Source organism: Notothenia coriiceps, unplaced genomic scaffold (genome assembly GCF_000735185.1).
Source record: "Notothenia coriiceps isolate Sejong01 unplaced genomic scaffold, NC01 NC01_scaffold00032256, whole genome shotgun sequence".
Taxonomy (NCBI): domain Eukaryota; kingdom Metazoa; phylum Chordata; class Actinopteri; order Perciformes; family Nototheniidae; genus Notothenia; species Notothenia coriiceps.
This window is the reverse complement of record NW_011364957.1, coordinates 1-22,326: the sequence shown is the minus strand read 5'-3', so window position 1 is coordinate 22,326 and position 22,326 is coordinate 1. Positions and strand designations below refer to the sequence as shown.

Below are 22,326 nucleotides of genomic sequence, written 5' to 3'. Positions count from 1 at the left end.
GTTAGCTTAGCCTAATCGATCAGTGCACTACGAAGCCAGTGCTAGACAGTGAACTGTCAACGGGGGGGGAGCCCCGCCGGTCATTATCGGCCGATATTCACTCTAAATAGTTTGATCGGTGCTCTCTATAAAGGCCGGAGAGCTGGATCTGATCGATATGGGCATAAACGCGAGTGAAGTGTAACTGGACGCGAGAGAGAGATCAGATCAGCTGCTGAGTCTGACGGAGACACGCAGCTCTGCATGATCACCTGAAGCTCCGCCCTCTGTTTAGCGAGCTGACCGGACTGCGCAAAATGCGTATATGAAGCGTCATGCACGCAATAAATCCTACCCTCGTGGGGGCGCGCTCATGTGATTGGCTTGGACTGGAGGAGACATCTGATTGGCTATAGATGAGAGAAATTACAAGTACGAATCGGGTGACCGTCAGGGGAGTCTCAAAAAACCCACACACGAATGCACAGCGATCCATGCACAGAAAGCGGTTTGTGTTTGCAGGTTCAGGGGATTTAAACGGAAAACAAATATGTGTGGATCAAAAATACATATGTAAAACTTTTTGCTGTGTTTGGATTTTATTTACATGTATATGAAACGGAACACATTTGTGTGTGCATTGAAAAACACGTGTGGATCCGGAAATACAAGTGTGAATCCTTTTGCGGATCATAAATTACAAGTGTGAATTCTTCTGTGTGCATGTGTGTATTATGAGAATGTTCTGAGCCCATAGTTTTAACTTAAAAGCTCAGGATGTAGCTTACCCCTCTGCTCTCCAGTCATTTCAGTAAATGTAGTGCTCCTTCCTTCCCGAAGAGGCGCACCATCATCCGGCTGGCCTCTAAGTATCTCACCCGAGCCACGCACGTCTTTCTCAACTGCGCCTGCTAATATCCATTTTCTCCGACAATGGACGCGGGATTCTTCCGCGTAAGTTCTTGAAAATGATTTCTAACCCTTTTTTGTCTTACTGCAGAGTTGCATGGAAGTATATTTCTTATTTAGAACAGTAGTATTGTGTATATAGGCGGAGGGCCATACAGTCAGACTGTAACGTTATGGTCAGGGCTACGTCTATCACCTGATGACGAACCATGTTGGGTTTCGTCAACAGTCGGGTTACAACTGGGCTAGTTCCAGGGTTTGCGTGTATTTGGCGTTACACTAAAGTAGCATGTAATTGTGTCTTGCCTACACTGTATTTTACACATTAATATGCAGTTTTACACATTTGCAGGAAATAGTCGAACCACACTTGCTAGCTTTGCTAGTTAATGATAATGTGTTAGCTCTGGCTAAAGATGGCGTCCGGGCGGTACATCCTTTCTGTCTCTAAGGGATAGTCACGACCATTTATGTTGGCTATAATAAATAGACGTACATATGTCCTGCATTACAAAACTAATATGACTTGTGGTGTTCGGACTATATTAACGCTGTTGTTGGCCAAAATATCCCCCAGACAGTGGCTAACTAGCATGTTTGGTTCCCTTGGAGGATTAAGCAAGCTAACGATTAGCTTAGCTGGTGTTAGCTTCATCGTATCAATGTCATATCCGACTCAGTTTGATCGCTTACATTTAACATGGTACTGTTATCACATACATTATATTTATTAATAGTTAGGATAATATAATAACGTAATGTGTGAGCACATGTTTTCAAATCTGTGCTAACTTAACTGAAACTCGGTATTTAGGTTTGGATGTCAGCACCCCTGTTTTGTTTAAGTGCAGGTGTTTGCTTTTACGCTGACAAAATAACACGGAAGTTGCTATTAAACTAGATTTTTTTTTTAAAAGCGAGATGTTTTAAGCACATGCGTGTAGATGTGATAACGATTTTCAACGTACACAAGCCAATCTGATTGTTGATGTTTCTTTAGGGTACAAGTGCGGAGCAAGACAACCGTTTCAGCAATAAGCAGAAGAAACTGCTGAAGCAGCTGAAGTTTGCAGAATGTCTGGACAAGAAGGTATAAGAGCATCATCACTTGTTATACATCTGACACAATAGATTCACATTACCAAATCTGACATGTGGTAATGTCAGATTTTATTACCAAATAAACTGTTGCCTTAATCAAATGTATTGTCTTGTTAGGTTTTATATGTGTTTCTGTCAGTCAATGTTATTTAAAGAGATACATTTTTGATAGAAAAAACTGAAATGTAGACACTGTAGTCTTGAGTCATTTAACACAGTCTTTTTCAGGCAATAATATACTGTCCAAGCTTACTTTCATCCATGTTGTTTTTAATTGTTATAATGGTATCGGCATCACTTTCAATGTGTTACTTCAGACGGGACAGAAAAATAGTTTAGAGATGTCCAAATGTCATGCTAATCACATCAATGGACATGTTACCATTTCTATTAAACCGTCTCATACTATATGGATTTGCACATTTAGAGTAACACATCTGTTGTACATTTTGATAAATACAACTGAAACATAAACACTAGTCTTGAGTCATTTATTCACTGATTGTCTTACTGTGTGATGTTGGTTTCTTGTTTCACCCATAGGTGGACATGACCAAAGTGAACCTGGAAGTCATCAAACCTTGGATAACTCAGCGAGTGACAGAAACTCTGGGATTCGAGGATGATGTCGTCATAGAGTTAATATTTAACCTGCTTGAGGAGAAGGTAATGTCTTAAATGTGTTTGTTTTGTTTCTTTAAAACTGTCATGAATTTGAGGGCAATGTTTAGTTAGTTAGAAGGAATACAAGCAAACCATTGCACATTTTGTTCAACTTGAAATTGAATGGGTAAAGTTTACAATTGGTGTAAAACTGATTTATAATGACATAACTATGTTTTGATGTTATGTGACAAAGTGCCTTCATTCAGCAGTCTTCTAATGATGATGTGATTTATGATTTAAAAGGCCTGAACCAATATGGATGTTATACCTTGCATCTGAAGTATAGCACCAACACCTAATTAGCTCTCTCCTGAGCCCAAAGTCACTGAGCCCAACTCTCCCTTCATGATGCAGTGTGTGGTTTGAGGTGAGTTATATGCAGGGATTACCAATATCATGTTAGTGAAAGAAACACCTGAACAATGCCATAATCATATTGCGTAGGTATTTGTAGTGCATCATTCAATGGCCCAATGTAATTGGAAATATAGGTTAAATTCAGGGAGGGTTTGCCACATAGAGAAAATGATTTCCTTTACATTCTTTAAAGAGTAACTTGAGTACTTTAACACCAAGCTAAAAAGTATTGTCTCACTGACTACCTCTAATTCAAAGTTTCACATCTGTTGGGGGTGGTCAAAACTTTTTCTGGTGTACTAGTAACCACACCTTACAGTGATGTGAACACACCACAGGTGTATCGCTACATCAATGTAGGAGATGGAGAACCTCAATGACAGGAGGCCAACAAAAACAACATTTTTATTTGAGTGTGTTAAACCTCGGATAGCACCCATCTTCTGGGTTGTGTGTCATCAGATGTGTAACAGACCGCAGATTTTCAACCAGAAGAAACAACACTCTTTTTTTTGGTATGAAGTTACTCTTTAAACTGGAAGACTATTGAGATATCTGTAATGGTCATGTTTTTGACCTTAAAAAAATATTTCTTGCCAGTAGAGCTGTAATGCTAAGCCCCACTTATGTTAGGTATTTCATTTTGTAATACTAAACTCTGCTTCTTCTTTATTTCATAGGCTTTTGCTACTAAGTAGACTTCAAAAGTTTTCTTTATTTAATCATAATGTGGAGCCCACTGATTAACCACTTATGCTTACTGGAATTGGTTATTTCACAGGTTAATTGGGGGGAAATAACCCAAGTAATTTACACAAAGTGTCCTTCATTAGTCTATCCCTAGGATTTCGTCCCACAGTATACTTAAATGCAAATGTTGGTGTAAATGCAAATAACCCACATTAGTGACTTTTTTTATTCTAACAAGATGCTAAAAAACGCATTCATTTATTTATATATGACACCATCACTGCACACTTTTTTTTAATATCCTTCTATTTGGTATTTTTGCTTGTCATAGCTTTTGGGGGGTGGGTTGGGATGGAAAGCTAAGTGTAAGGGGTGTTGCGTAATGATAAGACAAGGAAATTGAATTGAAATTACGGCCTCTCAGAATAATTCTATCAGTTGTTGAAATAAAACTCCTTTTTTGTGTAACAATGTACTCATTATTGCTTGTTCGTCTCTTGCAATTTAGTGATATAACATTAAGCTCAAGGTGGTTGAGTCTCAAGCAGTAGGGAGGCGGAAGCAAGCCATGGGAGCTCCGTGCCCACTGATCCCACGGGACTCACTGAAGACACCGGAACTGTACTTGCAGTGTTGGGTTTTAATGCACTCTGTATTGTGGCTATTTGTTTAACTCCTGAAGTGTAGACTGTGGGGAGACCAGAGAGCAAGGGGTGGGTAGGGACACAGAAAGGTAAAGTAAAGGGGATAATTCTGAGGAAATCAAATAATGGCAAAAATGTTTTCTTGTATTATTGATTGTTTATTTGGGGAATAACAATCAGGAATTGGAATAACAGCAACATTGCATGCCGTTTTTATATCATTAGACATGTCTCCCCCTCAGCTAGCTCACATTCTCAGTTCAATGAGTTTGTGAGTATGATTTTAAATTAGTCACATTTATTTATAAAGTCATGATTTGAGTAATACAGTAATGGTGACAACATAGTCCCAGGAATAGTCTAGTGAGGACTAGTAGGTCCTACCCCCGTCCTTGATTATGTTGCCCTTCCATTATTTCAATAGCCATATGTTTTTTTTCTCTCCTCCCTTCGTGTGTGTGTTACAGAATCCAGATAGCAAGATGATGCAGATCAACCTGACAGGCTTTCTGAATGGGAAGAACGCCCGGGAGTTCATGAGGGACCTGTGGCCCCTGCTGCTGAGTGCTCAGGAGAACATTGCTGGCATCCCCTCTGCTTTCCTGGAACAGAAGAAGGAGGAAATTAAACAGAGACAGGTAAGCTTCCCCCAAAGCCAATTAGGCACAATTCTAGCTATCAGGCCTTAACTCTGCGGTTGACAGATACAAAAATACTTGTTATGGGTAAAAACAGCCATTGCAATTTTTTATACACTTTTGTTGAATGGTATAATAATTGGTATTGATATATCATTTCAATCAATAGTCTGAGACAACATTAAATACATTATTTGGTTCCCAGATGTCAGTTATGTTATAAACATTGCAGGATAGACATTATTTATATACTTTTGGAGAGATGTATGATTGTTTCCCCATGGTTCCATTTTTTTGGTAGATTGAACAAGAGAAGCTAGCTACTCTGAAGAAAGTCGATGATGATAAGAAGGAAAAGGACATCAGAGACAGGGCTCAGTCAAAAAGCCCAAGAAGGTAAGAAAAACACGTTTTTTAATATGGAGATCAGTGGTTATACAAGTGCATTTATCACCAAAAACGTATTCAGTTTGCATCGTCCGATGTCTAGGAGGAAATCAAGGTCACCGTCACCACGGCGAAGGTCGCCAGTGAAGCGTGAAAGGAAACGGAGTGCCTCTCGCTCGCCGAGACGCAAACCCAGTCCAGTCGCCAGCAGCTCCCCCCCTCCACCCCTGATGCAGCTGCCAGCCAAACCTGTGGAGCAGCTTGTGGAGCCGAATGCATTAGAAGGAGCCCTGCCAGAGCCGGCCATCCAAGAAACTCCTTCCACATGGTGTGTAGAAAACTTAAATGTACCATTATTGCCATGCATTTAAAGTAAAAACTTTTTTGTTCTAAGTTTTAGGTTCAAATCCACTTTAGTTTGAATTTTTTTAATAGATGTTCTTGTTTTGCAAGTTTATTTTAGTCCTAAACGATTTTCATCAGAGTTCATTTGGGGTGCGGAGTGTAGCAATGAACTGGATCAAAAACTAAATTTGTATTCATCAATACGTATTTTAGTTTAGCTTGATGACAGGTTATAACAAATAACCTTAAGGGTAACATACAAATCTTTCTCTGACTTGTAGTGACACAGTTGTGGAGGTGGTGAAACCAGACCCAGTTACTGAAGTCAAAGAATCTTCGCCAGAGAAGCCTCTCAAGAAAGAGGAAAGGCCCAAGTCCCGGGACAGGGAGAAGGACAGCAGGAGGGACAGACCTCACCACCGCTCTCGTTCTCATTCCCGCAACCGCAGGCGACGCTCCCGCTCTAGGTAATTCCCGACACTCATATCACATTTTTATTTTTATGGTTCTTCAAAAGTTATTTAACATAGAACATTTTGTAAGCTTATCTTCCTCTATACCCCACTGCAGATCCTACTCTCCTCGTAGAAGACCAAGTCCCAGGAGGAGGATGTCTCCTCGTCGTAGGAGCCCCCCCAGGCGTGGCCCCCCTGGCAACAGAAACAGACATAGACGGTCCCCAGTCCGCAGGTCAGCGCCACATCCTTCAAAATACTTAATTATTTAATTAAATATACTTTATATTATATTGGTTACTACAAGTGACCTTACAGAGGATGTTGGACCATCCTTCCTCAGTTGAGAATACATTTTGAATGTGCTAATGTCTGTGTCCTGCAGGAGGCGCTCACGCTCTGCTTCATCTTCTGGCAGCAGCTCCTCCAACTCTCGCTCTCCTAAAAAAGCAATGAAGAGAATATCCAACTCCCCACCCAGAAAGGGGGTCCATCATCCTGAAAAAGCCATCAGCCCCGCCGGGAAGGACAGGCGGTCACCATCTCCTCGGGCCAGAAGAGGCCGAGGCTCTGCGTCACCAGCCAGGCCGTCTGGTATGATCTTTAACCGTTGGTTCTTACCTCGACATAATTATGAACTCTTTGTCTCATACTGCCTACCCCATGACTCTTTCAGTTCCCTGACTATTTCTGTTTAGTTATACATTTTCCTCATTAGTTAAAATGTTGTGCTGATAACATTCCTTTGGTACTGAGGTCACAGAGAGACACATATAAGTATTGTGCATTTGAAGTGTTCATGGCTTTAGGAATGGATATTGAAATTGCATGTATAATTCTTGGTGTCTTTTTTTTTTTTTTTTAAGGGTTAAAGCAAAAACAAAGGGGAAGGAATGATTCTCCGTCTGATAATGCCAAGCCCAGACCTTCTGAAGGCTCTGACTCAGGTAAGCGTTATATTATGTCTGTTTAAGGAACTGTATGGGCCTTTTGCCTCATGCCAAAAACGTTTGTGATGACTGCTGCCTGGAGTCCTCAGTCATTTTTTTGGCTCAGTCCACTTGCCCCGGTTTTCAGCAGTAAGGGGCACAATGTCACACAGCGATGGGGAACGTTAAGTATATCAATGCCCAAGGACCTCATTACAGTGATCACATTTATTAAGCTGCTTTGATAATTGGGATCCCACTTAAGAGTACAAACAAAGGAAACAAAAACTATGACTTGACATGAAGGACAATAGTAGTTTTTAGTCAAATTGCACTATGCCATTTAAAACCCTAAACTCAAGCCACAGGCATATACATATTTTTCTATATTATCTTAATGCGCCATGGCAGTTTTTTTTACTGGTTCTCTGACACTGATGAGACACTCAATGCTCTACATTTCAGAGGAGGATAAAAATGACAAAGAGGCAACAGCAGATTCGGTGCAGCAGCGACGTCAGTATCGCAGGCAGAACCGACAGACATCTTCAGGTTAAAAGCGTTTTTATCCCCGTTCCTCTCCCATACCCAACACCTCTCTTAGGGCTTTCACACCAACACGATTCCCCCTCTAGCTCCTTGCTAGAGTTGGTTTGGAACCGGTTTTTATTTTCAGCCCCCGTTTTGTTCACACCGCCCAGAGCCTGACTGGTGCTGCTCATGACGTCACCGTTGACGTCGCTTACGGCGCTCACTACAACAACAACAATGGGGGATTGCGTCGTGTTGCTTTTAATCATACGAAGCCAGATTTAAATTAACGACTTCTCCAACCTTATACTTTTCTCCAGAGTACCGTGGTTCATTGTTTATGAATGTGTTTCAGCGGCATTTGCCGACCACTGCAGTGCTGCTCTTCCACGGGGGTTTATTCTCCCGTTAGCTCCGGGTTAGCTCACACGGCAGCGTCCGCTGTAAAGTATTCACTGTCTGACTGTCACACAAGCAGCTGATACATATCCCCAATTCCCCATAAGTGAATGTGTGTCAGTCTGAATTGACGCTGTTGGCATCACAACGCTGTTATTAAAGTTTCTCTGGTATAAAATGGGTGATGTTAGCATAGCAGCCGAAGCTAAACTGACTATCTTGACTACTTGTTGCTATCCTATAGTGCCATAAGCCGGGCACATTTTACCGGCGTATTTTTCATTATGATTCTACTTGTGATAGTCGGATATGACAACCTGTGCAGCCCATGTATTGATTCCATCCGATAGCTGCTATAATACAAAACAAAACGTCTGCCTGCTCTCCACAATGATCAATAAACGGCGAAGGGATGGCCAAAGTAAGGTACAAATAAACAGAATCACACTAAGCCTGGTTATTGTTGCCTGACTTTATAAAGTGTTTTTTTTTTTTTTTTAGAAGTGTGTGGTTGCGTTCTAGTCACTTTGCTCAGCACTACTGCTTGATACAACTTGTATTTGCCGTACTCGCCTTTAACTGTTAGCTCAGGTTAATCTCGCCCCCCTCCGACGTAAGCGTGACGTATGCGGTGCTTGCTTCTAGACCGACAATTGTTTGGTGCTTGAAACGAACCGGATTCCGGAGTTTAGAGCCGGCTCCGCTGCTGATTATGTAAACCTGTTACATGTATTCCAGTACACCTAAACCTGATTACATTATATTTTTTCTGTATCTTGCAAAAGACAATTTATAACACCAAGGACGGAGAGAAGACAACCTAAATATGTTTTGCTGTGTTACATAATCACTTCAAAGTTGTACAACGTATATTTTTGTATCCTTATTATGTATACCGTTATTTCCCAGGCTTGCCTAAACAACATGGATGGGATTACTGTTTGTAGATCCAGTGACATGGCAAATCACTGACCATGACACACTCTTGTTTCTTTGCTAACCAAGGGAAGGACACACAGAGAAGGATTGCAGCCCCCGCAGAAGGCAGTGACCCCCACTCCTTCTGTGACCTTGCATTCCTTTCATCCCAAAGACACACCTTCACTCCCCCCTACTTTCCCCTTCTTTTACCTCTTGTCTCCCTGCCTTACTGTCAAAAGGTGGGAGCGAAATGTATGTAAAACAAAAGAGGGCGGGACAAGAAGGATGCTAACTGACGTGTTCCTGACAGACACTGTTCATTTTACTGTGATGTAACCTGATACTTCTCCTGTGAGCGGCTGCTGCAGAACACTCTTTTTGGCCTGAATGTGAGATGTAAAGACACTGATGAAGAAAGCTCTAACCATATATCACTCTGAAGAGTTTTCCATTTCATTACTCCATTTTTTTTCCTTTTGGCTTGCTCTGGTATATACACTACTCCCCCTAATCACTGCAGTAACTTGAGCCACTGTTCAAGGACAAAGAAGGAGTGGCTTTACATTTCAAAGTGTGCATTGAGAAGGTGGTCCAACAGGCTGACCCACAACCAGGCAGGGGGATAACGGATTACATGTTATATATAATCAGAGAACAGAAAACAATGGAATTATGGTCAGTAGAAATGGCCATGACATGGGACCTTTTAAGTATTATCGTATTGTTTATTCAGGCAGTAGGCTACACCAACAATGAAACACATAAGCACATACTACAGTTTAAAATAGCAGAAATAGAAGTATAGAGTATAGAAATAACACTCATGAGTCAGTTTGTCAGTTGAGTTGTTTTCACTTTAATCATTGTTTGTGCAAAGCAGAAAATATCATTTACAGCCAAGATAATTCCAATGCTGCAGCAGGTCACACGAAACCTTTTTTTTCCAAAGTATAGTCCATCATCTGAGTTCATATTCATTCAGAGTAGCTAGATAGATAGCAAAGGTCACCATTGCGGGTCACATGATAGTTGTGGGTGCTATTACAGAACAGAATGTGTTTTAAACAAAAATTAGGTGTATTATAACATGTTGATAGGAATGGTAATGTAACACATTTGTCCTTATATTTTGGATATTTTTAGCATGACTATCTATATTTTTGTTAGTCAATTTCATGTAACTATACAGAAGAGACAATGTATGTTTTTTACTGATGACAAATTGGAATTTGATTGAAAAATAAAACATTAAAAGTTTTGTTATTTTGGTGGAGTGTACACAATACTGAAGGTGAAGCAATAATTATGGAATGTACTATAGTTACAGATTGTATAGTCCATTTCTACCATAACAAATATATAAAATAATGGTAAAGGACAACAGAAACAAGATGGTTTTGAAACATTTTACAGTTGTAAACATAACATTCTAAATGTATCCCAGTTAATTTCCTGTCGCAGGGTATTTGGAGACTTCATCTGACAGGTAGTAGTCATGGATCCAGGCTGTTGCCTAGCAATGCAATTATGTTCAAATAGTCTATTGCTACAGAAGGGATGTAGCAGTAACACTTCCAGTATCTTCCACTGCACATTCAGCTGCTAGAATATCCCTAATCCCATTGAATATCAATAAAAATTCCAAACTAAACATGAAACACATTGAAAACAAAATATAACAATAAAAATACACATACAAATACATTTGCAAGTAAAATAAACCCTTCTCAACAACATGCACAATTTGATAACCCTCACACGAAAACACTCAAGTACATATTGTTATTTTTTATATAGATATTTCCGGTCCAAAAATCAAAAGTGCCTTAGTCGACATTCAAACACCTCTGGATTGTTCCACTTTTAGGTGACTATAGAGTAGTGTCTTGTTAAGTTTCATGATCCAGCTCACTTCCCTCAGCTCTGTTACAGTAGTCATTCTAACAAGAGGTGAGCCAATTAATACTGTACACTACACCAGAGTCATTATGTGGCTTCCATACAATGTCTTAGTGCTCACAGCTAGACAGAGATACCCTGATGTATATATGATGCTATGAGTCAGCCTTTATGGTGGTTATACAACTTTTTGTCTGTGTATCATATAATTTGCAGCAACAAGTAGGCTATCCACTTAAGTGTTACCAGACGATATTAAGCTTTTAAATGGCTTTTTGCTAAACCCCAAACAGTGAATGTTCAACCATGGCTTAGCAACTGTTGTTGTTAGAGTAATAATCAGCTTACGGAGTTTGGAGAATTATGTTATGTCATGTTTATAACTAGCATATCCCCTAAGCCGCCAAATCTGCTATCTGCTCACTGGGTGGAAGCTAGTCTTGGATGCTAAATGTAGGCTAACTTTAGGAAAGTCATAAGGGTATTTTCTCTTATATTGCTGCTTTTTTATTTCAATACATGCATCATTAGGAGGTGTGTAGCTTTCAAGTACATTATTAGAACCCCTTTTTACAGGGGTTATTGTACTAAAACAAGTTAGCCGTAGCCAGAAATAGCATTTCCAAAAAATCCTTAGCCAAATCGGCTCGCATCAGTTGTCATTAATGTAATCAGAATCGATGGACCCTGGCTAATAAGTGCTTCATTCTACAACTTTCTGACTTTAGAGAACCATCAATTCTAAAATGTAAACAAATGTTAGTGTTTAATCTACTGTTTGGATTTTAAATGAAAAGAAAGCTTGAGCATCAGCTACAGTTGCTAAAAGGGTTGTTGAGCGATAGGCTAATTTTGTTCTTTTTTTAACCAGATCCTGCACCTTCCACATGTTATACTGTATGCTAGATCATATGTTTTAGCATGAAAAGCTTTACTGTCACATATGGCATTCATGAATTAGGTCTTAAAAGCACTGCTACTGAAATGGTGAGCAAACAGGCTCGCTTTTAATGACCCTAATTTGGGTGGAAAGAGGAATACTGATCAGGACAAAATAAATTATCACAAAAATTAGATGGTGTCCAGAAACTGAAATTCAAGACATGTATGTGTGGTTGAATGCCAAAAGAAGGCTGTTAGTATCATTTGATGAATCTGTCAATCTGTGAACAATAGCATAGTTGGAGCACAAATAATGACTCGGTGCGGTGAGGTAGAATCAAGCTGGTCAGCGTTTGTGTCATTATTCTGGATGGGTACGTCTGGGTACAATGACCCATGACATCCCTAAAGAATCAATTAACACAAAAGATACCATTCATATGTGAACTGTGTGATGTTTTCTTCAAATCATGGATAATATATAAAAGTAAAAAAACAAATATATGGTCAGTTAGCTCCCTAGTGTTAAGCAACACTTTCCAAAGCTTATAAAGCATGGCTGGAATGTCTTCGCCAAAGCAGACAATGCAAATGTTAATGTGTAAACTACATGAAGATATGAATCTACTTCACAGTGATTTATAAAAATACCATACATTTGAACTCTTTAGGAATCCAAAGATAAACAGATCTAATTTATTGGAAATACCTGAAATTCATGTTTTTGAATTTTTTGATTTGGTGGAGTTAAGAAGCTACCCAGAAGAGGGAACTCAAATATTCACATACTTGAAAATGTACACTATTCCGATATTTGCCCTGGCCTGAATAACATTTATTATGCAACCATTTAAACAAATAAAATAAAATAAACAGCAAGTGTAATACCTATAAGTGTAGATTCTACCTGACCTGTAAATCAAGTCATGATTTCACCATCAGTAACAGACAAGGCCAGATTACTGGCACATTGGGGGTCTATATATATAATATACATAGTTGGCAACTGGCGGCAATAGTAAGCAGGAATCTACCAAGCAAAGTTCACGTTTTGGTTATTCCCAGCAGAACATTTCCATAAGGGAATGATCAATACATTTACATTGATGCAATGTTAATATTTCAAATCTAGCTGTTCTCACCTCTCTCCTGCTCAAAACCCTTGTGTTAGTAAAATGGTTTGAAAAAAGGCAGAAGCAGACAGCAGTTCTGACAAGGGATGAAGGTAAGTAGTCAGTGTTTTTTTTTGGCTCTCAGGGAGTTACACAGTGTAAACTTTGAGCTGCAATAGATTTTAGGGCGTACCTTAAGCACTTAGCCACGTGATCAAGTTTTGGCTTTGGTCAATACAACACCAACAGCGGCCAGTCAGCCAGCCAGCAACTCTGTCGAGGCATGGAATATAAGTGAAGCGCGGATGGTGAAGCCTCCTTCAGCCTGCATGTGCTCCATCTGCTGTTTGGCTGAATGGGATGTCAATCCATCAATTTATTTTGCTCCGTTAGCCCATATCTTCTTCTGCTGGAAGTAGGCATCAAATCTGGCCAGGGCATAATCCTGCAACACAGTCAAATATCGATGATGTTATTCATATCTGCACACAACTGCATTTACTTGGAATCTTATAACTAAAAGAAAGATTCAGAATAATACAACATTACCGAAATCAGTTTAGAGTCCTATAATACTCTCCATTCAGTTCTGTTTCTTTCTTTAAAAGAATAAAGAAAAGGTGAAATAATGTTTTTACTAATTACTAAAATACTACTTATTGGACAACTTCTTCTGTTAAATTATCATCAATTAAACATTTCCTTGGGATATTTCACAATTAAAGCCTAGGCATTGAGTGATGCACTTATTTTGGCCTTTGAGTAATTGAAGGACTTTAAGTTTTAATGTGACACATCTATATGTGCATATAACTAAACAAAAAACATTGGTAAGGGGAAGTTTTCACATGTGCTACAATGTTTCACATTTATTTACACTTATTTGCATACAAGGAACAACGCTAAAGTGGTTTAGGGCTTAATATTCGGAGCGAGTTTGAACATGTTAAGGATGAATCCTCTAAGTCAGTGGTCCCCAACCACCGGTCTGGTCCGTGTGTGTGTGTGTATATGTTTGCGTTTGTGTGTGTTTGTTTCCTGGGGAAAACACCCACAAGAAACACCGGCTGTTGTTATGCCTGCTGTGACGTTAAGTTACTCCGTTCTCCGCATGTAATTATGCCGCTACAAGCTTCAAAGTTGTAATTATCATCTGAATTTGCCGAAACAAGTTTAATATTCTGAAAGCCAAGACTTTGTTTATTTAAAATAAAAATAAACACCCGAACCCCGAAAAACTATTTTTTTACACAAATCCACGTTTATTTAGAAATGAGCCGAAAATATTTTCTTACATGAAACCGGTCCGTGGCGCAAAAAAGGTTGGGAACCGCTGCTCTAAGTAATGAATGGGGTCTCGCAAGGTACTGTACTCGGATCTATTGTATTCACCTTAAATATTGATGATTCGGGGAAAAAGTCATCAGGAAACACTCAATAAACTTTCAATTGTATGTTGTTGAACACAGAAGAAACGTAGTTATTGTGCCAGCTATTATTGTAATTCCTTGTTATTAAGCTGTCCCAATAATTTGCTTAAAACTTGTTTTTCTGCAGGTGCTCTGTGTGAAATAAAGAATGGAATTAACAAAGCTTTTAATGGTGAGGCATCATCAGAACGTTAGAGCTCATAGTACGCTACTGCCTGACTAGAGCACTGTGCACACATAATGCAGGTTATTAGTAGTTCTTAGGGTCTCCAGAAGCTGGAGCCAAAGCCTTCAGCTATCTAGCTCCTGTTGTGTGGATCCAGCTTCCAGTTTGTGTTTGAGATGCAGACACCCTCTCTACATTTAAGAGTACCGTAAGCTTTAGTCTTTTTTCTTAGATAAAGCTTGTTAGAGCTGGGGCTTTTCTCAATAAGTAGTCCTAAGTCCTATATATCTTTACATGCATGTCCCATGGATGCATATTGTTAACTGCCCTCTGCTACTTCTATTTTTCATATTCTAAGAGTTATAGGAGTGGTATTAATATTGTTTTATTACTACTTGCGTTTTGGTATTATTATTTCTACTATTGTTTTTTACACCTGGAAGATGATTAAAGTGCTCCAGGATCCAATTTGCATCATATTTATTCACATTGTCATTTTTGTCACATAGATTGTCTGTGTTTTAATTTTGTTAACAGGGTTATTCTGTACACACAACATCTATTGCACATTCTTGGAGAGGGATCCCTACGTAATTACATTATATGTATTATTTCACAGGATTGGGTCAACCTAATAGTTGTGACAAAGTCTACCTTTCTCTGTGTCTGTGACAGGTTGACCTGACCTGACCTGTTCTTTACAGTAAATATTGACACTACCTCGCCCTCCAGGACTGTGTATATCTTCCTGAACCAACACACCTTACTTAGGGAAGTATATACTTGTTTACTATATACATCACCATTTAAAGTAGAAAAACACACAAACAATGTTTACTCACCAGGTATCCAAACTTGATGGTGGATAGCCGGGCCTGGATGATGGACCACAAACCCCAGAAAAAGTGGGACGCCAGGGAGAACCTATTTAAAAACACACGGTCTTTATTGTAATGTATTTTACTGTCATCTCTTGTCAGTTCCCACTGTCATGCAAGAGAGCTCACCTGTTGACCTCCACATACAGATCCTCCATCAGCCTCATTTGGTCCTCTTCACTCAGGTTGTCAAAACCTTGGTCAGACTCACACAGGTAGCTTTCAATGAAGATCAGCTGAACAGAGAGGTAAAGAGTCGCCATCAGTCAACAGTAGACAATAAGCCAAATGAATAAGACATTGTTGTGAAAACACATCATACACACCTGCTGGGCCTTTGAAGGGTAGGCCTGAGCATTGACTTTGAAGAAAGGAAACTCCTCACAGTTGTAGTCGTACATCCATTCACAGAAATGATTGCCAATATCAAATCCCCTGCAAGGTTAACACATGGAGAGAAACAGTTATGCTGATGATGTATTTACATTCATGAATACTTCTGTTCAATAATTGAGAAGAACAAAATTGTACTTTTTTCCTAGTGCCATGTGTAATCCAATCAAATGTTTGATTAATGACGTATGTATGTATATATGTAATTAGAATCATAGAATAAATATGTTGCTTATAACCTAAAAATGTGTTGTTTCAGGGTCAGTCTACAAAAATAGGCCATCACTGCACCACTCTATAGGAACTGTATTAGTACAAGATGAGGTGGGGAGTATTGAGGAGCTGTAGTTATCTAGATGAAGAAGGGGAGGCGTTAGACTTTGAAACCCTCAGGTCTAGACGAGAGTGTCGGACCTTGTACCATACAGCCCATTGCTAGTGTCTGATGGGAATCACACAGCAGCAGACATGACAAATCCATACTCAATTAAAAGGCTGTTTATTTTACAATGTAAGCACCTATTTGAGAATGAAACTTGATCTGTGATTTAGACTGGAACAAATGGGCCGTAGGTGTGTGTGTTAATGCTCTAAAGCACCACTTTAGCATGTTGATTCCCACACAGTTATCAGCAGTCAATAAACTGGGCTCATCCCCTTCTGTTTCTAGCTCATGTGAGACAAAGAGAAAAAATTCCACAGTAAGTGTTTCTATTTGTGGGCGTGTTCTTCCTGCAGCTATATGGTACACGTGCTTGGTGGGTCACTTGTGCAAAGAGAATCACGTGTTAGCCGCAACATATGAGGAGACTTAAAGGGGCCACGCTGAGGGAGCTGCAGGGGGGTCGGGGTGTTTCTGCCTCAGTGTGGGGGGGAGAGAGAGAGACTTTTGTCTGAGATCAACCGTAAGTCAAGGCCAGCGCGTTCTGCGCTGTTTCCCATCAAATGACTGATTTAAAAAATCACATAACCAGACTCAACCGCAGTTAAACAAAGGTGTTGAAAAATCTACAGTCCCATTATTCTATTTTATCCTAACCTAGTCCTTTGTACCAGACTGTAGAGGAAATCCAGAGCACTATCATCACCATTTTTTCCACTGACAGCCTTCCCTTGCCTCCTATGTGTCCTCATTGCCCTGCCAAATTCCTATTACATAACAGCTGCAGTGAATAATATAACAGAGGGAGGTGGCCATGATGGAAGACAGATACAAAGTGAGGCTGCATTCTTCCCCTTTTGTTTTCCTTCAGATTATGCTTCCTTTCTACCTTAACATCTGGGTTACTCTATCTCAATTTGTCTCTCACTGCCTCTTCCACATTCTGCGACTATCACACTCCTTGCACATATCTCTCGATTGCAAAGCCAAGGTTAGTCGGGAGGCAAAGATCTGGCATGAGGATGAAAAGAAGTGACGCAGCAGTGGAAGGAGAATTCATTAGCAGTGCCTCAGGCTGCGGTGGTTAATACATTTGATGAGAACATATTGCGCTCTACTCCATGCTTTAATGTTCAAAAAGCCCTTTATTTTTCTCATGCTGCAGCACCTCTTTTCACCCTCTGTCTGAAACCAGAGCCCAGTCTGCTCTGATTGGTTAGCTGGCCGACCCTTAGAGATGTCCCGCCCCTTAGCCTTTCACATACATTGTGTTGGAGTGCTAGACGATAGAAACGCGAATATTATATAGTGATGTCACTATGTTACTGAAGTAAACAAAGAAGTCCAATGGAGGCGTTACAGGCAGGGGGGAGGGTAACTCCCTCTGGAGGGAACAGAGGGATTCTAGCCTTTGAGCCTTTTAAATGTATATTATTTATAGATGTATTTCATTGACAAAGTGTGCAAAAACACTTACTCTCAAATACCGGTACTTCTTCTTAAATACATTTTCATCCTAGTACACATGGTAGAAGCAAATGGAGGATTTGAATATAATCATGGTTTAATAATCACACTTAACAGAGTCAAATGTAAACTCTGACCCTTTGTGTGAGAGTGGTTGTGTTTTGGTATGTGAATTAAAGAAGGAGCCATTGTATGCAGGGCCGCCCCCCCCCCTGCACGCAGATCACGCAGACTGCGGAGGGAGCCTCATCTGAATCACAAATGCGGCGCACTTCAGCTTATGCGCAAATGCGCCGCAATTCTGTCGACGCTCGCGACACAGAGGGCCTCATCACATAACTTTGCGTCGGGCCACAAGTTGGCCAGGGGCAGCCCTGATTGTATGGGAAACAGCATCGATCACTCTGGCGTGAGATCTAAGAAAATATGCCAAATGGCACCTTTCCAACTACCAGTACAGGCTTAGCGGGTGTGTTCAGGGACTTGAACCTGCAACACCCGTTACCAAGCTTCCAAACTGCCAAACAAACATTATGTCACATGGCTGGTTTTGACAATTGCAAGATTCAAGCATTGGCTCACATATAAAATAAATCTTAGTGATACAGAATGTCACTGGGAGGTCTGTGTGTTCAGCCAACAAAAGAACAATTAAGTTTAAAAGTCAGATACATTGATTAAGACAACCTTGATGTTTTCTTAAAAGTTATTTATTTTAGATTAAATGCATTCCAAGAAAAAGGACTAAAACTAACTGTATTTGGGACTGAATAAAATGGATTCAGTTCCCACACTTTCGGACAAAAACGGAGCTCAATGGCAGAGAGGAATACTTGATATCAGGCTTTGGATAAACAGACAACACTTGAAAGTAGGACCTTTTTATAGAAATCTGTGTTCCAGTAGCTGCTATCTTACCTGTAGTTGTAGCTGCTGTACTCAAAATCAATAAGCATTAGCTTCTGTTTGTCTGAGCTCTGGCGGCCATTTAGCAGCAGGACGTTTCCTGAAAGCAGCAATAAAATGTTAATATTTGATGACAAATTTTAAATGTGTAAAGCAGATAGGGCCCCTTGGCGTCTGTGTGTTTTACCTTCTTGACAGTCGTTGTGGCAGAACACGACAGGAGAGTGTGTGGACTCCAGCAGAGACCTGGACGTACACAAAGAGGTTAGGAAGTCAGAGGCAAAGATCGCAATTATCCCAACACATCATTAAAGAAGCTACAAAATATCCTGGATATTACCAAAGAAGTTCCATATCAGTTTTTCAATTAATTAAAGCATTTGCACATAGGTGAAACTGAAACTATTGCCCCAAGGTTGTATAACCCAACCGAGCAGTTTAAATATTTTTTTAAACTTTTAGATAAACATAAGTCTATCCAAAATATTATCACTTCATTATTTTACCCTATTATACCTTTGAAAATGTCATGTTTGGTGTCAGAATTCTTGAATGTGGCTTGAACCTTGTGAAGTCAGTCACTTCAACATCAGTCCAAGAAGAGATTTGTGCCAAATTTGGGAAAATACCCCATCACGAGAGGACGTTGGTACAACCCAAAACAAATTCCAATACAAAAAGCAGATGGAAATCAAAGTGAAGGACCCCTTTTATTGGCAATTTGGTTAACATGGACCAGACGCCAAACCTCCGGCAAGTGTTCCATGATTCAAATCTTACCCAGAACTGTTACACGTTAATAGGGTTTGTCCTTGGTTCTGCTGTTCTGTTCTTTTCCAAATGGTAAGATTGCTGGTAATTGTTCAGTTTTTCACTATAAATAAAATCCATCACTGTGACATGAGTCTCATTGTTAGATGAAATGTTCTTCTCGGGGGAACTTATGTCCCAAAACATTCATTAAACAACTCAACAGCTGGAAAGAATACACATGGAAGATACTTAATTGTTACTTTAACAAACACCAAATTCAAAGTCAGTATAGAGAAAATGTCACTTCAAAATGCTGGAGAGAATGTGGTGATGAAAAGGCAAACCACAGTCATATATTTTGGTCTTGTAAAGTTTTAAGTGGCTTCTGGAAAATAAGAGTAATGTCAACTGTTTTTGGTATTTCTCTAAATAAGAATCCACTAATTATATTAGTAGAGGGACGTGTTAGTATCGTTATATTAAAACGTATTCCTAGTGATAAGAATAGCAATTATTAAACAAATTACAAGGAATTGGTTAAAAGATAATAACTTCATTAACTCACAATGGAAGAATCTTATGGAAGGGTAAAAAATAATCATGAGAATCAGAAACCAGGTTCATATCTTTGATAAAAGTTGGGAAAAATTGGTTGGTTATACAACACAAAAAATGTATAATGGCCAGGTGGTAGGATGTGACAACTAATGTATGTATGAGTATTCCTGTTGTGTCCATTATCTGTTAGCTATATAATATAATTTATTGTCAATCGGTTGGATTTCTTTCTTCTCTTTTCCTGATTTTTGGATGTTCATGCAGCTACTTAATTTATTTAAGTTTTCATTTTGTTATGTACTCCTTGTAACAACAAGTCTAAACTGTGTTGTCATAGTGTATGTTTTGCTCAGGTTAATCTGAGATTTGCAGTAGTAAACAATGTCAGAGAACCTACACATGCTGTGACTCGGTTACATCACACCATGTGTGGAAACTTTCCCTGCATGTGTGCGCGTGTGCGTGTGCGTGTGTGTGTGTGTGTGAGCCTACTTGAGCAGATCCATCTCCTGCAGCAGGTTGTAGCTGAGCAGGCGGTTGTAGCGGCGCAGGTGGGACTCTCTGGTGAAGTTCAGCCTCATGACTTGGCTCAGGTACCTGCATGGTGAGAGTGTTAATCTAACATTTACTCCACCCTCAAAAACGACATTCCTGTGCACACTGTGAAGCCAGGAAGTTTTGACAGTAGAGTACATAAATCTTAATGTCAACATGAATTTAAATAAAACCATGTTGTAGTTTTGTCCTTTTAAAGATTTTTTGGGTCAACCTTTATTGTAGACAGAGTTGAAATGGGGAGACAGAGGGGATGACATGAGGCAAATGGCCCCTGGACGGATTCAAACTCGATTAAGAAAATATGTGGCTTGTCAGATGCATTGAAAAGTCACAAATATATAATCAGTTATCTAATTTAGTTACCGGTACCTTGAAAACAACATCACTAGCTTTCCTACAGGTCTAGTAGCTTTTGTTTGAATAATAATACAAATTAATCGTCACATCATATCTATATCCACATCTATATCTTATAATATGTTTCAATTAATCGGTTTAGCAGTCTAGCCCACTAGATTAGACTCAAACCTTTGACTGTTATTTTTTGTATATTTACTGTCTATTTTTTTTCTAGCTCCAATTGTATGTATATGTATATTTGTGTCGATGTATGTATGTATGTATATATATATATATATATATATGTATTTATATATATATACGCATATATATATATATGTATTTATATATATATACGCATATATATATATATATATATATATATATGTATTTATATATATATATATATATATATATACGCATACATGTATAACTGGTTGTTAGGTGTGTATCTATGTATATATACATGTGTATATATTTATTTTTATATATAGGGATTACGAGAAACATAATTTTGATCCCTCTGTCTGTATAACACAAATAGAGGAATTGACAGTAAAGTTGACTGAAACTGTATGTGTGATAACAACAAAAATGAATTTGAATGATGGATCATGTTTTCCAAGAAATTATGAGTATTTCAGTCAAGTGACGTCTGCATTTTGGAGCATCAATCAAGAGCATGAATCAGACTCTGTCCGGAATCATTACTCAGTGCACACAAGGTTTACGAATAATAGGACATGCATATGATTACCAATAGTGCGGAAGATAAAATTGTTTTTACATTGCATTGCATTTAGCTGACACTTTTATCCAAAGCTACTTACAATAAGTGCATCGACCAAGAAGACACAAACTTGAAGAAAACAGAATCATATAAGTACATCAGGTTTCATAGAGCCAACACATTTCAAGTGCTACTGAACAGGCTTTAGATAAGCCAGTTCTTTTTTAGTATATAAGTGCTTTGTTAGTAATTCTATCGCTCGAAGTGGAGTCGAAAGTGATTAGTTTTCAGTCTGCGCCGGAAGATGTGTAGGCTTTCTGCTGTCCTGATGTCAATGGGGAGCTCATTCCACCATTTTTGAGCCAGGATAACAAACCAACGTGTTTTTACTGATGGGAACTTGGGTCCCCCTCGCAGTGCGGGTGCAGCAAGCCGTTTGGCTGATGCAGAGCGGAGTTCACGTGCTGGGGTGTATGGTTTAACCATGTCCTGGATGTAGGAAGGGCCAGATCCATTCGCAGCATGGTACGCAAGTACCATTGTCTTGAAGTGGATTCTAGCAGTTACTGGAAGCCAGTGAAGGGAGCGGAGGAGCGGTGTGGTGTGGGAAAATGTAGGAAGGTTGAAGACCAGACGAGCCGCAGCGGGTTGTAGCAGCAATGTTTGTAGTGAAGGACAGGTTGTTATCTAGGGTCACACCCAGATTCCTTGCAGTCTGAGTCGGGGAAACAACAGAGGTACCGATGTTAATTGTTAGGTCAAGAGTGGGACAATCTTTTTCCCGGAAGGAAAAGCAGTTCAGTCTTGTCAAGGTTGAGCTTGAGGTGGTGAGCAGACATCCACTGAGGGATGTCCGCTAGACAAGCAGAGATGCATGCGACGACCTGGGTCTCTGAGCGGGGAAAGGACAGAATTAGTTGGG

The 22,326-nt window shown here is 39.6% G+C and overlaps 2 protein-coding genes across 6 annotated transcripts; one reads left to right on the top strand and one right to left on the bottom strand.

Moving 5' to 3' along the window:
* Positions 1–823: 823 nt before the first annotated feature.
* LOC104960715 (serine/arginine repetitive matrix protein 1) lies at positions 824–7,678 on the top strand. 5 transcript variants are annotated; one of them, XM_010788869.1, is made up of 11 exons: positions 824–933; positions 1,889–1,978; positions 2,533–2,655; positions 4,814–4,984; positions 5,286–5,380; positions 5,475–5,699; positions 5,998–6,183; positions 6,287–6,406; positions 6,557–6,765; positions 7,038–7,118; positions 7,566–7,678. In XM_010788869.1, exons 1-11 carry the CDS (start codon positions 913–915, stop codon positions 7,655–7,657), a joined length of 1,413 nt encoding a protein of 470 aa, XP_010787171.1. In that variant the 5' UTR covers positions 824–912; the 3' UTR covers positions 7,658–7,678. The 5 variants fall into 5 exon arrangements, with proteins under 5 accessions (XP_010787171.1, XP_010787172.1, XP_010787170.1 ...); XM_010788870.1 differs by having other exon boundaries at positions 5,454–5,699; positions 6,593–6,765; XM_010788868.1 differs by having other exon boundaries at positions 5,454–5,699.
* Positions 7,679–9,783: 2,105 nt separating this feature from the next.
* LOC104960717 (choline kinase alpha-like) lies at positions 9,784–20,437 on the bottom strand (the record flags this gene model as incomplete). Its single annotated transcript, XM_010788873.1, has 7 exons — positions 9,784–13,289; positions 15,283–15,364; positions 15,448–15,554; positions 15,645–15,753; positions 18,479–18,566; positions 18,654–18,712; positions 20,270–20,437. Coding segments are annotated over 7 exons (682 nt in total), but the record flags the coding sequence as incomplete, so codon positions are not given.
* Positions 20,438–22,326: the final 1,889 nt, after the last annotated feature.

Coding starts and splice junctions, on each gene's coding strand:
- LOC104960715 (XM_010788868.1), top strand. CDS start 913: ATGGACGCGGGATTCTTCCGC. Junction 1,979..2,532: donor CAGAATGTCTGGACAAGAAG/GTATAAGAGCAT, acceptor TTTCACCCATAG/GTGGACATGACCAAAGTGAA. Junction 5,700..5,997: donor CAAGAAACTCCTTCCACATG/GTGTGTAGAAAA, acceptor TCTGACTTGTAG/TGACACAGTTGTGGAGGTGG.